At 49.3% G+C, this 17,132-nt stretch overlaps 1 protein-coding gene across 1 annotated transcript in view; it reads left to right on the top strand.

Annotated features, from left to right (window-relative positions):
- Positions 1 to 15,739: 15,739 nt before the first annotated feature.
- The window catches only part of LOC143935496 (P43 5S RNA-binding protein-like), a 107,469-nt gene continuing 106,076 nt past the window's right edge, over positions 15,740 to 17,132 (top strand). Inside the window, exon 1 of the mRNA XM_077459417.1 lies at positions 15,740 to 15,871. Within this exon, the coding sequence (XP_077315543.1) occupies positions 15,746 to 15,871 (126 nt within the window). The 5' untranslated portion in view covers positions 15,740 to 15,745. The remainder of the gene's footprint in view (positions 15,872 to 17,132) is intronic.

The raw sequence follows: 17,132 nt of genomic DNA, 5'->3' as shown, positions 1-17,132 counted from the left end.
GCGTTCGCCTTTGCACAAGAGCAGAGGGGACAGGGGTGCTTTTTTTTTTTTTTTTGCTTTTTTTTTTTTTTAAGCAGTTCCTTCCATTTTTTTTTTAAATAATTTTTATTGTTATCTTAGGGAATGTAAATATCCCCTATGATAGCAATAGGTAGTGACGGGTACTCTTTTAAAAAAAAAAAGGGGTCTATTAGACCCTAGATCTTTCATCTGCCCTCAAAGCATCTGACCACACCATTCGGTGTGATAAAATACCTTCCCAATTTCCCAATGGTGCTGTTTATATCCGGGAGGGGGGACATTCCCTCCCACTGCTTGTAAAAGCAGTCTAGAGGCTAATTAGTCGCTAGAATTGCTTTTACATGAAAGCTGATCACTGGCTGAAAAGAATGATACCAAGATGATACCTAAACCCACAGGCATCATTCTGGTATAACCATTCAAAGTCCAGCAACATACCAGCACGTTGCTGGTCCTTGTTGGACATACAGTGGTGTGAAAAAGTGTTTGCCCTCTTCCTCATTTCCTGTTCCTTTGCATGTTTGTCACACTTAAGTGTTTCGGAACATCAAACCAATTTAAACAATAGTCAAGGACAACACAAGTAAACACAAAATGCAATTTGTAAATGAAGGTGTTTATTATTAAAGGTGAAAAAAAATCCAAACCATCATGGCCCTGTGTGAAAAAGTGATTGCCCCCCTTGTTAAAACATACTATAACTGTGGTTGTCCACACCTGAGTTCAATTTCTCTAGCCACACCCAGGCCTGATTATTGCCACACCTGTTCACAATCAAGGCATCACTTAAATAGGAGCTGCTTGACACAGTAAGGTCCACCAGAAGATCCTTAAAAGCTACACATCATGCCGAGACCCAAAGAAATTCAGGAACAATTGAGAAAGAAAGTAATTGAGATCTATCAGTCTGGAAAGGGTTATAAAGCCATTTCCAAAGCTTTGGGAATCCAGCGAACCACAGAGAGAGCCATTATCCACAAATGGCGAAGACATGGAACAGTGGTGAACCTTCCCAGGAGTGGCCGGCTGCCCAAAACTACCCCAAGAGCGCAGCGACGACTCATCCAAGAGGTCACAAAAGACCCCACAACAACGTCCAAGGAACTGCAGGCCTCACTTGCCTCAGTTAAGGTCAGCGTTCATGCCTCCACCATCAGAAAAAGACTGGGCAAAAATGGCCTGCATGGCAGAGTTCCAAGGAGAAAACCACTGCTGAGCAAAAAGAACATCAAAGCTCGTCTCAATTTCTCCACAACACATCTTGATGATCCCCAAGACTTTTGGGACAACATTCTGTGGACCGATGAGACAAAAGTCGAACTCTTTGGAAGGTGTGTGTCCAAGTATATCTGGCGTAGAAGGAACACTGCATTTCATAAAAAGAACATTATACCAACAGTAAAATATGGTGGTGGTAGTGTGATGGTCTGGGGCTGTTTTGCTGCTTCAGGACCTGGAAGACTTGCCTTGATAAAAGGAACTATGAATTCTGCTGTCTACCAAGAGATCCTGAAGGAGAATGTCCGACCATCTGTTCGTGTACTCAAGCTGAAACGAACTTGGGTTCTGCAGCAGGACAATGATCCTAAACACACCAGCAAGTCCACCACCGAATGGCTGAAGAAAAACAAAATGAAGACTTTGGAGTGGCCTAGCCAAAGTCCTGACCTGAATCCTATTGAGATGTTGTGGTATGACCTTAAAAAGGCCGTTCATGCTCGAAAACCCTCTAATGTAACTGAATTAGGACAATTCTGCAAAGATGAGTGGGCCAAAATTCCTCCAGGACGCTGTAAAAGCCTCATTGCACGTTATCGCAAACGCTTGGTTGCAGTTGTTGCTGCTAAGGGTGGCCCAACCAGTTATTAGGTTTAGGGGGCAATCACTTTTTCACACAGGGCCATGATGGTTTGGATTTTTTTTCACCTTTAATAATAAACACCTTCATTTACAAATTGCATTTTGTGTTTACTTGTGTTGTCCTTGACTATTGTTTAAATTGGTTTGATGTTCCGAAACACTTAAGTGTGACAAACATGCAAAGGAACAGGAAATGAGGAAGGGGGCAAACACTAATTTCAACTGTATGTACGCCGCATTAGGAGCAAAATCGCTCGTCCGCCCCTGCTGCCCCCATGCTTCGGCATATATGCTCTTTTTTTTTTTTAACTATAGTGGTGAAATCACCTCCTACAGCCTTGGAGTCACGGCTTTATGTATTGTGGGAACAAACGCTGTTGCTGTCAAGATAAATAAATCCGCGCTGCAACTAAATGGCGTACCTGCTAAGCAAATTATGGTTAACCTTAAAACAAAGTAACATTACAGTATAACAGTAAAACCTTACCATACCATACCTGCAAAGCAAATACCAAAAAAAAACCTGTAAAAAATAAAAAAAATTTTAACGCAACCTGTGCCTAAAATATATATATGCCGAAGCATGGGGGCATCCTCCCGCAAAAAAGTTATGCCGCGTACACACGGTCAAACTTTTTGACGGGCAAGCCCTCTGTAGGAATTTTGACCGTATGTACGCGGCATTAGGAGCAAAATTGCTCCTCTGCCCCTGCTGCCCCCATGCTTCGGCATATATGCTCTTTTTTTTTAACTGTAGCGGTGAAATCACCTCCTACAGTGCTGGAGTCACGGCTTTATGTATCGTGGGGGCAAACGCTGTTGCTGTCAAGATAAATAAATCCGCGCTGCAACTGAATGGTGTACCTGCTAAGCAAATTATGGTTAACATTAAAACAAAGTAACATTACAGTATAACAGTAAAACCTTACCATACCATACCTGCAAAGCAAATGCCAAAAAAAACTGTAAAAAAATAAAAGATTTTTTTAACACAACCTGTGCCTAAAATATATATATGCCGAAGCATTGGGGCATCCTCCTGCAAAAAAGTTATGCCGCGTACACACGGTCAAACTTTTCCACGGGCAAGCCCTCCGTCGGAATTTCGACCGTATGTACATGGCATTAGGAGCAAAATCGCTCCTCCTCCCCTGCTGCCCCCATGCTTCGGCATATATGCTCTTTTTTTTTTTTTAACCTGTGATGGTGAAATCACCTCCTACAGCACTGGAGTCACGGCTTTATGTATCGTGGGAGCAAACGCTATTGCTGTCAAGATAAATAAATCCACGCTGCAGCTGAATGCCGCACCTGAAAACAAAAAAAATGGTTAACAATAAAACACAGTAAACAGTAAAGTTTAAAAAAATTACATACCTGGAAAGCAAGCATGATAAAATATAATAAAATATTGCAGAATAGAATACAGTAAAAAAGAGCAACAATAGAGAGAGAGAGAGAGAGAGAGAACAATAAAACGACAACTATTTTTGGTATGTATATAATATATATATATATATATATATATATATATATATATATATATATATATATATATATATTTATTTATTTATTTATTTTTTATTTTTTTACTTTTTTATTTATTTATTTTTTTTACACTTTTTTTTTAACTCTAACAACTGTAACGGTTCGGGTCACTCAAAATGTGATGGCATCTTGGGAGACCCTGTGTTAGTGTGTCCTAACCTGTGAAATGCTGTACCCTATGCTAAAACTTCACTAGTGTGTGGTAGCGTTCAAAACATTCACCAATGCAAAGACCAGGATTGCCAGGACAGCGTAGACAATAACAACGGGTGTCACGCCTATATCTGCGCTTGGTACAGACACGACATCTTCTTTGGGGGGGTTCCTTGGGTAGGGGTACTCTCGAGGACATACGTAAAATGCCTCTCATGCAGCCGGCCTACTGCATTTGGTTGGGAATGGTGAGGTGCAGAAAAGTCTGAATACAGAAGGTCTGTGACAATCTCTCTCTGGAAAAAAAGAAAGGATAAAGTCCCGCCTAAAGCTCTGTATAGCACATGAGTGTTCAGCAAAGCCAATTGAAATAAGTAAATAGACACTTTTTTTACCAGCGTCTGGCCTTACTGGCAACTAGATACGGCGCCAACAACTGGTCATTGAGGTCCACCCCTCCCATATTTTTGTTATATTCGTGGACACAGGGGTTTCTCTACAATACCAGTCGCCGTAGGAATTTGGACCGTTGTGTCTGCATGAAGGGAGGTAAGAACGAAAACACTCTTATTATCCCTCCACTTCATAGCGAGCAAATTATTACACCGCAAGCAGGCTCTCTTCCCCAGCCTAAGACGAACCCCTGGGGAAATCCCCGGCGATTAGGTCGCACGGTGCCACATGCTCCAATCTGATGATCAAACAATTTAATAAACAGTGGCACGCTCGTGTAATAATTGTCCCCGTACAAGTGGTACCCCTTTCTGAATTAGGGTGACACCAAGTTCCACACTATCTTGCCAGCGCTTCCTATGTAGTCAGGGTAGTTCTCTGGCTCTACGTAACTATCTTTTCCCTCATAAACCGTAAAGCTCCATGTATAGCCTGTTGCCCTGTCACAGAACTTATAGAGCTTGACCCCGTATCTGGTACGCTTGTTGGGAATGTACTGTTTGAATGACAAGCGGCCAGAAAATTTAATCAGGGACTCATCAACACAGACAACTTGATGGGGAATAAACAAGGCTGCAAAACGTTGGTTGAAGTGGTTTATGAGGGGTCGAATTTTGTAGAACCGATCGTATTCAGGGTCTCCACGAGGACGACAAAGTTTATTGTCATTGAAGTGCATGAACCACAAGATCTGCTCGTATCGTTTCCTGGACATGGAGTTAGAGAACACGAGCATATGGTCAGTCGGATGCGTGGACCAATATGTCCGCAAGGTCATGAATTTATGTGTGCCCATGTTGAGGGAAAGGCCCAGAAAGGTCTTCAATTCGGAAACCGTAATTGGTTTCCAATCTCTGGCAAGGGAAGGCAACTGGGGATTAGCGGCGATGTGTTGACCAGCATATAAATTAGTTTGGTCCACAATAGATCTATAGAGATCTTCCGTGAAATACAGTGAATAAAAGTCAAGTGGCGTAAAATCAGCTGTTTCCACCTGAATACTGGGTTGGCCAGTGAATGGGGGAAGTACTGGTGCTGCAGAAGTGGTGGGCACCCAATTAGGATTGGCGAATTTTGCAGAAAGGGCACTATGGGAACGACGGGCCTGCTTTTGTCTTCTTCTTGGTGGCAGCGGGACACTACTTGTGCTTGCCACCTCGCCAGCTTGAACTGCACTTATGGTACTCGCCACATCTCCACATGTTACTGCAGTGCTGGATGTACGTTCAGGGTGTAATAGGCCGCTGGTGCTTGCCAATTCACCAGAAGGATGAGCGGCGCTAGTACTTTTCTGCTCCATACGAGGGACCTGCGGTTTTTGAACCTCAACAACATCAGAAGATCGGGGTCCGGTACACCTGACCTTAGCAGGGACTTCACCTTCATCGTCAGAGCTATCTGTCATGGAGCCGATGTCCTCTACAGGATCGTATTCTGAGCCTGAATCTGACAGATAAGTGACTTCCTCTTCACTATCTGTCATGCTCAGAAACGTGTAGGCCTCTTCACTGGTGTACCTTTGCTTTGCCATTTTGGGCTCTAAATTTAGTGGTACAACTAGTGAGACTCACAGGTAAAAAAGCACCTAGGCTGCCAGCGACTATATAAAACGCTACCAAAAAAACTGTTAGCGATCGCAGGGATCAAGCCTGACTCTGCGAACGCTGCAGTTATGTGTGTTGTGTTTTGTAAGTGACAGTGATCGATTGATACTGCACTTGGGTGGGCTGGGCTGGGCGGAGGGGCAAAACGCAGGTTTCATAGTTAGTAAGGTTGAATAAAGACACCAGTCCATCCAGTTCAACCTGAGTGAGTGTCTATCCCTATCCTTGTACATTGCACACCCACATTGGTCCCTACTCTCAAGGAGCCCACAATCTAAGGTCCCCATTCATATACTAGGGCCAATTTTGGACAGAAGCCAATCAACCTACCTGCATGTCTTTGGAGTGTGGGAGGAAACCCACGCAGGCACAGGGAGAACATGCAAACTCCAGGCAGGTAGTGTCGTGGTTGGGATTTGAACCAGCGACCCTTTTTACTGCTAGGTGAGAGTGTCAACCACTACATCACTGTGTAGCAGGTATCTGGACTGATCCCGCTAACAATGCGTTTTTTTGGAACCCTAAACTGCTGGGGACGCTAGTATAGATCTGATCAGATCAGATATTGATCTGTTCAGATTCTATACCACTAAGGGAGGTTTATGCTTTGTGCGTGGGTGTTAGCGGTACTGGCACTAACCTAGTGCTGCCTGGGGCGACGCAGACCCTATCTGACCCTAAAACCTAATTGATATTTCCCGCTGGGTGATTAGGGGATTAAACCTTTATTGGGTAATAAATGGCGGGTGCCATGATGCTATAAAAAGTGAACTAACTAACCAGCGTCACCCATAACACTTATATGGTGATCACTGGTGAAAGGGTTAACCGGGGGCAATCAGGGGGTTAAAACCTTTATTAGGTAGTATATGGGGGTACCCGACGCTATATAAAAACCTGACAGGGAACCTAAATAACTAAATAACTAACTGGCTAACCAGCGTCACCAGTGACACCTATACAGTGATCACTGGTGAAAGGGTTAACTCTAGGGGCAATCAGGGGGTTAAAATCTTTATTAGGTTATATATGGGGGTACCTAACACTATAAAAACCTGGCGGTGAAACTAAAAAATACCTAGCTACCTAGCGGCACTAGGGTTGCCACCTTTTCTTCAAGCCAAACCCGAACACTTTAGCGGTGCATGGCAAATTTTTTTGTGCTATACTCTATAGGATTTTAAAGACCAGGAGGAGAGCAATAATGCGTCGCACTTAGCACTCCGCGGCAAACAGTTTGTGTGGCCAATTTTAACAGGTGGCAATGGATTGGTGTCCGACCATCTTGGTAACTTGCGAAGCCACAGTTCGATCTGAATAATGTGACTGGGTCTTAGGCAGAAATTCAGAAACGATTGAAAACCTGAGCTATTCAGGTGGCAATCCTAGGCGACATAATACAGGGGTCAGTATCACCCCCCCCCTTTTCAATACAAGGGTCAGTGTTAACCCCCATAACACAGGGTCACTGCCACACACTTAATATAGGGGTCAGTATTACACCCCTCATAATACAGGGACCCCCATAGATCAGAATCCCTTTATATCAGTCCTCACCTTAGAGACCCAAAAAATAATTAAATTGAAAAAAAAATGCAGCACAACCTCAATAATTGTGAATGATGGTGGAAACCCCCAAGGATAATCCAAGTATTAATACACTCCAATCTTTTAAAAAAAACAAAAAACATACGTATTGTTCATTTCCACACACATACAATAGTGTATGAATAATGGTGTAAATCCATTCCAAAATGTGTTGTGCTAATATCCAATTTATAAACACCTTTTGAGTTAGATACGTTGGATATTAGCACAACACCAACACCTTAGCACAACACTATTCATACACTATTGTATGTGTGTGGAAATTGAACAATATGTATGTTTAAATAAGATTGGAGTGTATTAATACTTGAATTATCCTGGGGGGTTTCCACCATCATTCACAATTTATTTTTTCACATTTTATTTAATATAATTATAAGGGGAGGTTGCACTGCATTTTTTATTTTTTTTTTAGATCAGGGTCCCCTATATCGGATTCTCTTTAGAGACCAGTCAGAGAAGAGAGGGGGTCTGACATAGAAGAGAGGGGGGTCTGACAGAGAAGAGAGGGGGGGTCTGGCAGAGAGGAGACCAGTCTCTAAAAAGGGGGTTGATATAAGGACACACTGATCCTTATATCATAATGTGGGTCTCTAAAGGGGGTGTGGGAGCTGGAGCATTCACTCACAGGCTGCTGTTAGAAATGATTAGGGCCCCCATCACCTGAGGAGAGAAAGAAGTGGGGGGAGGGAGGTAAAAAGGGGCAGGAGAGAGATAGAGATACAGGAGAGAGGGGGGTCTGGCAGAGAAGAGAGGGGGGTCTGGCAGAAAAGAGAGGGGGGTCTGGCAGAAAAGAGAGGGGGGTCTGGCAGAGAAGAGAGGGGGGTCTGGCACAGAAGAGAGGGGGGTGTGGCAGAGAAGAGAGAGAGATAGAAGAGGGGAAGGGGGGTCTGGCAGAGAGGAGAGGGGGGTCTGGCAGAGAGAGAGACAGGAGAGGGGGGTCTGGCAGAGAGGAGAGGGGGGTCTGGCAGAGAAGAGAGAGAGACAGAAGAGGGGAAGGGGGGTCTGGCAGAGAGGAGAGGGGGGTCTGGCAGAGAGAGAGACAGGAGAGGAGGGTCTGGCAGAGAGGAGAGGGGGGTCTGGCAGAGAGGAGATGGGGGGTCTGGCAGAGAGGAGATGGGGGGTCTGGCAGAGAGGAGTTGGGGGGTCTGGCAGAGAGGAGTTGGGGGGTCTGGCAGAGAGGAGATGGGGGGTCTGGCAGAGAAGAGAGAGAGACAGAAGAGGGGAAGGGGGGTCTGGCAGAGAGGAGAGGGGGGTCTGGCAGAGAGAGAGACAGGAGAGGGGGTCTGGCAGAGAGGAGAGGGGGGTCTGGCAGAGAGGGGAGGGGGGTCTGGCAGAGAGGAGAGGGGGGTCTGGCAGAGAGGGGAGGTGGGGTCTGGCAGAGAGGGGAGGTGGGGTCTGGCAGAGAGGAGATGGGGGGACTGGCAGAGAGGAGATGGGGGACTGGCAGAGAGGAGAGGGGGGACTGGCAGAGAGGAGATGGGGGACTGGCAGAGAGGAGAGGGGGTCTGGCAGAGAGAGAGACAGGAGAGGGGGGACTGGCAGATAGGAGAGGGGGGACTGGCAGAGAGGAGATGGGGGGTCTGGCAGAGAGGAGATGGTGGTCTGGCAGAGAGGAGATGGGGGGACTGGCAGAGAGGAGAGGGGGGACTGGCAGAGAGGAGAGGGGGGTCTGGCAAAGAGAGAGACAGGAGAGGGGGGTCTGGCAGAGAGGAGAGGGGGGTCTGGCAGAGAGGAGAGGGGGGACTGGCAGAGAGAGAGACAGGAGAGGGGGATCTGGCAGAGAGGGGAGGGGGGACTGGCAGAGAGAGAGACAGGAGAGGGGGGTCTGGCAGAGAGGAGAGGGGGGTCTGGCAGAGAGGAGAGGGGGGGGGGGGTCTGGCAGAGAGGAGAGGGGGGGTCTGGCAGATAGAGACACAGGAGAGGGGGGACTGGCAGGGAGGAGAGGGGGGTCTGGCAGAGAGGGGAGGGGGTCTGGCAGAGAGAGAGACAGGAGAGGGGGGACTGGCAGAGAGGGGAGGGGGGACTGGCAGAGAGAGAGACAGGAGAGGGGGGTCTGGCAGAGAGGAGAGGGGGGGTCTGGCAGAGAGGAGAGGGGGGTCTGGCAGATAGAGAGACAGGAGAGGGGGACTGGCAGGGAGGAGAGGGGGGACTGGCAGGGAGGAGAGGGGGTCTGGCAGAGAGGAGAGGGGGGTCTGGCAGAGAGGAGAGGGGGGTCTGGCAGAGAGGAGAGGGGGAACTGGCAGAGAGAGAGACAGGAGAGGAGGGTCTGGCAGAGAGGAGAGGGGGGGACTGGCAGAGAGGAGAGGGGGGTCTGGCAAAGAGAGAGACAGGAGAGGGGGGTCTGGCAGAGAGGAGAGGGGGACTGGCAGAGAGAGAGACAGGAGAGGGGGGTCTGGCAGAGAGGGGAGGGGGGACTGGCAAAGAGAGAGACAGGAGAGGGGGGTCTGACAGAGAGGAGAGGGGGGTCTGGCAGAGAGGAGGGGGGGGGGGGTCTGGCAGAGAGGAGAGGGGGGGTCTGGCAGATAGAGAGACAGGAGAGGGGGAACTGGCAGGGAGGAGAGGGGGGTCTGGCAGAGAGGGGAGGGGGTCTGGCAGAGAGAGAGACAGGAGAGGGGGGACTGGCGGGGAGGGGAGGGGGGACTGGCAGAGAGAGAGACAGGAGAGGGGGGTCTGGCAGAGAGGAGAGGGGGGGTCTGGCAGATAGAGAGACAGGAGAGGGGGGACTGGCAGGGAGGAGAGGGGGGACTGGCAGGGAGGAGAGGGGGGTCTGGCAGAGAAGAGAGGGGGGTCTGGCAGAGAGGAGAGGGGGACTGGCAGAGAGGAGAGGGGGGACTGGCAGAGAGAGAGACAGGAGAGGGGGGTCTGGCAGAGAGGGGAGGGGGATCTGGCAGAGAGGGGAGGGGGGTCTGGCAGAGAGGGGAGGGGGGGACTGGCAGAGAGGGGAGGGGGGACTGGCAGAGAGGGGGTGACTGGCAGAGAGGAGAGGGGGGGGACTGGCAGAGAGGAGAGGGGGGACTGGCGGAGAGGGGGGGACTGGCAGAGAGGAGAGGGGGGACTGGCAGAGAGGAGAGGGGTGACTGGCAGAGAGGAGAGGGGGGTTTGGCAGAGAGTGAGACAGGAGAGGGGGGTCTGGCAGAGAGAGGAGGGGGGACTAGCAGAGAGAGAGAGACAGCAGAGGGGGGTCTGGTAGAGAGGGGAGGGGGGACTGGCAGAGAGGGGAGGGGGGACTGGCAGAGAGAGAGACAGGAGAGGGGGGGGCTGGCAGAGAGGAGAGGGGGGTCTGGCAGAGAGGAGAGGGAGGGTCTGGCAGAGAGGAGAGGGGGGGTCTGGCAGATAGAGAGACAGGAGAGGGGGGACTGGCAGGGAGGAGAGGAGGGTCTGGCAGATAGAGAGACAGGAGAGGGGGGACTGGCAGGGAGGAGAGGGGGGTCTGGCAGAGAGGGGAGGGGGGTCTGGCAGAGAGGAGAGGGGGGACTGGCAGAGAGGAGAAGGGGGTCTGGCAGAGAGAGAGACAGGAGAGGGGGGACTGGCAGAGAGGAGAGGAGGGACTGGCAGAGAGGAGAGGGGGATCTGGCAGAGAGGAGAGGGGGGACTGGCAGAGAGAGAGACAGGAGAGGGGGGACTGGCAGAGAGGGGAGGGGGACTGGCAGAGAGGAGAGGGGGGACTGGCAGAGAGGAGAGGGGGGTCTGGCAGAGAGAGACAGGAGAGGGGGGACTGGCAGAGAGGAGAGGGGGGTCTGGCAGAGAGGAGAGGGGGGACTGGCAGAGAGGAGAGGGGGGTCTGGCAGAGAGAGAGACAGGAGAGGGAGGACTGGCAGAGAAGAGGGGGGGACTGGCAGAGAGGAGAGGGGGGTCTGGCAGAGAGAGAGACAGGAGAGGGGGGACTGGCAGAGAGGGGAGTGTGACTGGAAGAGAGGAGAGGAGGGTCTGGCAGAGAGAGAGACAGGAGAAGGGGGACTGGCAGAGAGAGAGAGACAGGAGAAGGGGGACTGGCAGAGAGGAGAGGGGGGACTGGCAGAGAGAGAGACAGGAGAGGGGGGTCTGGCAGAGAGGAGAGGGGGGACTGGCAGAGAGGAGAGGGGGGTCTGGCAGAGAGAGAGACAGGAGAGGGGGGACTGGCAGAGAGGGGAGTGGGACTGGAAGAGAGGAGAGGAGGGTCTGGCAGAGAGAGAGACAGGAGAAGGGGGACTGGCAGAGAGGAGAGGGGGGACTGGCAGAGAGAGAGAGACAGGAGAGGGGGGTCTGGCAGATAGAGAGACAGGAGAGGGGGGGACTGGCAGGGAGGGGAGGGGGGTCTGGCAGAGAGGGGAGGGGGGTTTGGCATAGAGGAGAGGGGGGTCTGGCAGAGAGGGGAGGGAAATCTGGCAGAGAGGAGAGGGGGGGTTCTGGCAGAGAGGAGAGGGGGGTCTGGCAGAGAGGGGAGGGGGGTCTGGCAGAGAGGGGAGGGGAGTCTGGCAGAGAGGAGAGGGGGGGGGTCTGGCAGAGAGGAGAGGGGGGTCTGGCAGAGAGGGGAGGGGAGTCTGGCAGAGAGGAGAGGGGGGTCTGGCAGAGAGGAGAGGGGGGGGGGGTCTGGCAGAGAGAGAGCCAGGAGAGGGGGGCGGCTGACAGAGCGGACGAGAGAGACAGGCAGGAAACAGACACACAGCGTGCGTGGGTTAGGACTCCGGAGCATGCAGGGCTGTCGCAATGATCCAGACACAGTGCAGCCCTGCATCCACATGTGACCAGCAGCTACGGCTTGAGACAAATTATTCAGGGACCTTCATGTTCCCCATCCGGTCCATCCCACACATGACCTGCAGCTTACTCGGCCAATCACAGAACACCTGCTGCTGCCCTTTGCTGAGCTGGGCTCAAACTCGGAGTGCACCGATGTTTAGGCACTTAGGCAGTGTGAACTGAACATTGATAGCATTGATGTTTGTTGCGGCCGCGCCGGCCGGAGCCGGAGATCCGGCTGCCACAGGACGGTTGATGTGGGCCCGAGTTTCCGACGGGTGTAAACCCGGGCACATGTGTCCAAACCCGGACTGTCCGGGTCAAAACCGGACAGGTGGCAACCCTAAGCGGCACCAGTGACACTAATGCAGCGATCAGAAAAACGATCGCTTAGTGACACTGGCAAAAGGGGGTGAAAGGGTTAACTGGGGGGGGGCAATCAAGGGGTTAAACCTTTATTAGGGGGGTAGGGGGTCTACCCTGGACCTAAAGGGGCCTAACACTAACTGCCTTTACACTTACTTTACAGTCACAACTGACACTAAATGCAGTGATCAGTAAATAAATGATCACTGCAATCAGTGACACTGTGACTGGGGGGGGCAGGGGGTGATCGGGGGGTGACTGGAGTGATTTGTGTGCCTATGTTTACCTACGTGTCAGTGTACTGTTGGTGCACTTACTTTGATGTCTTCTCTCCTCGCCATCCGATCAAAAAGACCGCCATGAGGAGAGTGAAATCACTTCCTCCTGCCTGTGTTTACACTTACACAGGCAGAGGAAGCTTCTCATTCGCGAGTGGATGGCCAGAAACCAAAAGCCATCCCCTCATCCCGGATCGCTCCTGAAGCGAAATGTACCGCCGCAGCCAGCGGGAGGGGGTCCGATCAGACCCCCCACCCTCTGGAAGGCAGGCATGTACGCGTACGTGCTTATGCCTGTCCGAGCCATTGTGCCGACGTATTATTACATGTATTATTACAAAGTGGTTAAAGACCATGGAAGTACAGAAACATACCAACTGATCTGCCAAAAATACACTTAGCTCCTAATGCCCCGTACACACAAGCAGAAATTCCGCCAGCAAAATTTGGATGTGAGCTTTTGGTCAGAAAATTCCGACCGCAAATAGGAAAAAGTTCCTATTGGAAATTAAGTTTGTCTGTATGCAATTCCGACACACGCAAAAAAAAAAAAACGCATGCTCGGAAACACGTCGATGCATGCTCGGAGCCATTGAAATTTTCTTGGCTCGTCGTAGTGTTGAACGTCACCGTGTTCTTAACGGTCCAAAGTTCAGAGAACTTTTGTGTGACCGTGTGTATGCAAGCCAAGCTTGAGTGGAATTCCGTCGGAAAAACCACCCAAGGTTTTTCCGACGGAAATTCCTCTTGTGTGTACGGGCATAAGGCCCCTTTTACACTGATGCAGTGTGGAATTTGACAGCACTGCGGATGCAGTGTAGTGTACCCAGGGGTCTGGTATGGGTTAGCTGAGCCTTAACCCCTTCCCCCCGAGCGTACGCAGATGTGCGTACTCGGCTTCTGGAGGTACCGTTTTTTCCAGCGGGCGATTGGCTATCCAGCCATAACAACCGATGCGGCTAAAAGCCGCTCGGCTGTTATGCCGGAGGAGCGGGAGGGGACGTCCCGCCTCCCGCCGCTGTTACCGGTGCTCCCGCTCGATTGGGAGCACCGATTCCACATCCGCTGCCTCCGGCTGCTGGGGAGGAACTGGAACGAAGCCGTAATCGGCTTCGTTCCAGTATCCTAATAGTAAACACGGAAGCGACGTCATGACGTCACTTCCCGTTTACTCGGCTGCCAATGGCGCCGGTTTAAAAAAAATATACGGTATTCAGAATCGCCGTTTTCGGTGATCTGAATACATTGAAGTGTAAAGGAGGGATGGGGGGTCTTTTAGACCCCCCATCCCTCCATAAAGAGTACCTGTCACCACCTATTACTGTCACAAGGGATGTTTACATTCCTTGTGACAGCAATAAATGTGATCAATTTATTTATTTATTTTTAAAAACAATTTAGTCATTTTAAAATAAATGTAAAAATTTTTTTTTTTAAAGCGCCTGCCGTCCCCGTGAGCTTGCGAAGCAAAGAAAACGCATACGAAAGTCGCGCCTGCATATGTAAACGGTGTTCAAATCACACATGTTAGGAATCGTCGCGATCGTCAGAGCGAGAGCAATAATTCTAGCACTAGAACTCCTCTGTAACGCTAACCTGGTAACCGTAAAAACATTTTAAAGCGTCACCTATTGAGATTTTTAGGTACCGTATTTTGTCGTCAATCCATGCAATTATAAAATGTGACATGTTTGGTATCTATTTACTCGGCGTAACATTATCTTTCACATTATGCAAAAAAATTGGGCTAATGTTACTGTTTTTTTTTTATTATTCATGAAAGTGTCCCTTTTCCCAAAAAGTTGCGTTTAAAACACCGCTGCGCAAATACCGTGTGACAAATATTGCAACAATCACAGTTTTATTCTCTAGAGTCTCTGCTAAAAAATATATATATAATGTTTGGGGGTTCCAAGTAATTTTATAGCAAAAAATATGGATTTTAACTTGTAAACACCAAATGCCAAAAATAGGCTTAGTAATGAAAGGGTTAACATAGAGTCATATTGTGTTCCGTGTTTTTGGTGTGCTTTCAAAAAACTTACCAAAACTGAGGGGACATAAAATAACTCTCAGGCCGCGTACACACGGGCGGACTGTTCGCCCAACTTTGTCCGCTGAACAGTGTTTGGGCGGACAGTCCGCTCGTGTGTGGGCTTTCAGCGGACAGTTTGACGAACAAGGTTTTACGGAATTTCCGAAAAACTGTCCGCTGAAACCTTGTTTCAGCGAACAGTCCGCTCGTGTGTAGGCTTGTTCGTCAAACTAAGTTCCGCGCATGCTCAGAAAGGATTTACACGCCGAAAGTTATAATGCAGTGTATAGGACGTCGTATTTTTCGTCCCGTCGTACGTGCCGTTCACGTCATCGCGCACGGTTTCAGCAAACTGTTCGTCCGTCGTGTGTGGCCATGTCCGTCCATGCTAATTTTGAGCGGACTGTTTGCCGAAACTGTTTGACGGACAAAGTTGGGCGAACAGTCCGCGCGTGTGTACGCAGCCTCAGGAACAACGCCTCTAACCTGTGCCAAACGCATGGGTACACTGCACTGCACTGTATCACTGCGAAAAGGGGCCTAAGTTCTATTGCAAGCTTACAATGTGCGGAGGTTCCGTACGGTTGCTCCTGTCATTGATTTTTAACAGGCTGCTAGCCGTGACTACACAAGACACCTGTCACTCCCAGCTATAAACATACGTTGTACAGGCCTCTGCACCTGTGTGAATGAGCCCTTAACACGTGCATTTTATGCCCTAAGATAATGAAGCTAGAACAAAACTCCCTCTGCAAATAATAAAATGATACTTTATGGAAACAAACACTTTAAAATGGGAATCTGACATATATATACTGGAGCAGATAAAAATTTGCTTTTCTGCAGTAATAAATCAGACAAATCAGCAATTGAAATGTATCCTCTAATTTACTTTGAGTGAGGAAATAAAAAACGTGTGGTTATTACAAAAGTTTAAAGTTTTCATGGTCCAGCCCACAGTAACTAAACAGGACCTAAAGGTTTCATATAAAACAAATGAGGTGAAATTATGTGATGGGACACAGCTGGGAGAGTTAGAGGATTTATAAGATACAGAGTCTGAGCAAAGTGTTGGTAGAGAAGTAAAGAAAACAATTATGCAGCAGTGTGTGGGGAACAAGCCAGGCCCAAAGCCTGTCTCCTGTTGTCCAACTATAGGATGCAAGGCAACATTCTGCAAAAAACTGAGACTGCAAGAACATATGGTTAAACATACTGGACTGGTAAGGCTACTCATAGGGTGCTAATGATAAAAGGTCTGTCTTCTAGTACTGGATATTCTCAGAAATGTACCCTACAGCCAGTGTGTACTTTATTTTTTTATATATGTATGTTACACAATTATAACCAATCCTATGTTCAAAGTACATCTCTTGTTTGTCCACAATTTCCTAGTGGTTTTTGGGTTGCTTGCAGGTTGATGTATAGGAGTTGCTGTGTTATTTGAAAGTGCAATTCTCTGATTGTCGGTTATAGCTTTACTAGCACAAGTGAATGTGTATGTATCAATGGGGCAGCGTGGCTATGCCGCCAGCAAAAAGCCATTGTGGGTGCTTTTAACCCTTTCTTGGCTGCTAGCAGTGGTTAAAAGCGCTTCGCTAGTGAATGGAATGCGCTGCAAATTCGACAGTAAAATGCCACTAAAAAATGGTGGCTTTTTACTGCCAACGCTATGGGCAGCACAGTGTGAAGGGGTCTCTGATTTTAATATCACACCTGTTTTGAGGGGGGGGGGGGAGTTTCCACTTGTCAATTTGAAACAAATTCTTTGTAAAGGACTGTGGAAAAAGTCACTGGCTCTTAAAAGAGAACTGGAGCTTCTCATCTGTGTCTGGTTAGGGATTTCCCTTCACTTCTGGCCCACAGCGAAACTGGGATTGAGGGAATTCCGGTTTATTACCAGAACTAGTGTTGCCATTGGTAGACTTCCCCTTTTCCACATCCAGGGACAGGTCAACTAAAAGTGATTGGGCCACAAAAAATAATTAAGAACCTCCTGCCAGATTTTTATTACATCCAGACTTGGTTTACACCCCCCCCCCCCCCCCCCCCCCTTTATTTTTTTTTTTCCCCTCTTCTTGCTATTCCTTAATCTGGACATGGTGAACCCTAACTACTTTGGCTTAAACTGTATACTGTGTTTAGGAATGGTGCCACCCTAATGCAAAGTGCATATTCTTTGTTAAAACACAAATTGTCCTTTGCTGCTTCTGTTGGAAGGCGAGGAATGGTGGCACATGAAAGGGGCTGCCACCCATGTGAGCTATCCTGAGCGAGCTTCAGGCTGGGTTCACACTGCAGCGATGCGGGAACGCTGCGGGTTCCCACATCGCATGCCTCCCGGCGGCAGTTCACACTGCCCTATGCGAACTGCTGGGAGTGTCAGTGAAACGTTAATGACGCCCCCAGATCAGTTCGCAGATCGCAGTGCGATCTGCAAACTGGGACAGGAATCGGATCGCATGGTGTGAACACCCATGCGAT

This window comes from Lithobates pipiens, unplaced genomic scaffold (genome assembly GCF_037356315.1).
Source record: "Lithobates pipiens isolate NorthernLeopardFrog02 unplaced genomic scaffold, aLitPip1_a1.2 Scaffold_28, whole genome shotgun sequence".
Classification (NCBI taxonomy): domain Eukaryota; kingdom Metazoa; phylum Chordata; class Amphibia; order Anura; family Ranidae; genus Lithobates; species Lithobates pipiens.
The sequence above is the reverse complement of the archived record's forward strand: the minus strand, read 5'-3'. Positions and strand labels throughout refer to the sequence as shown.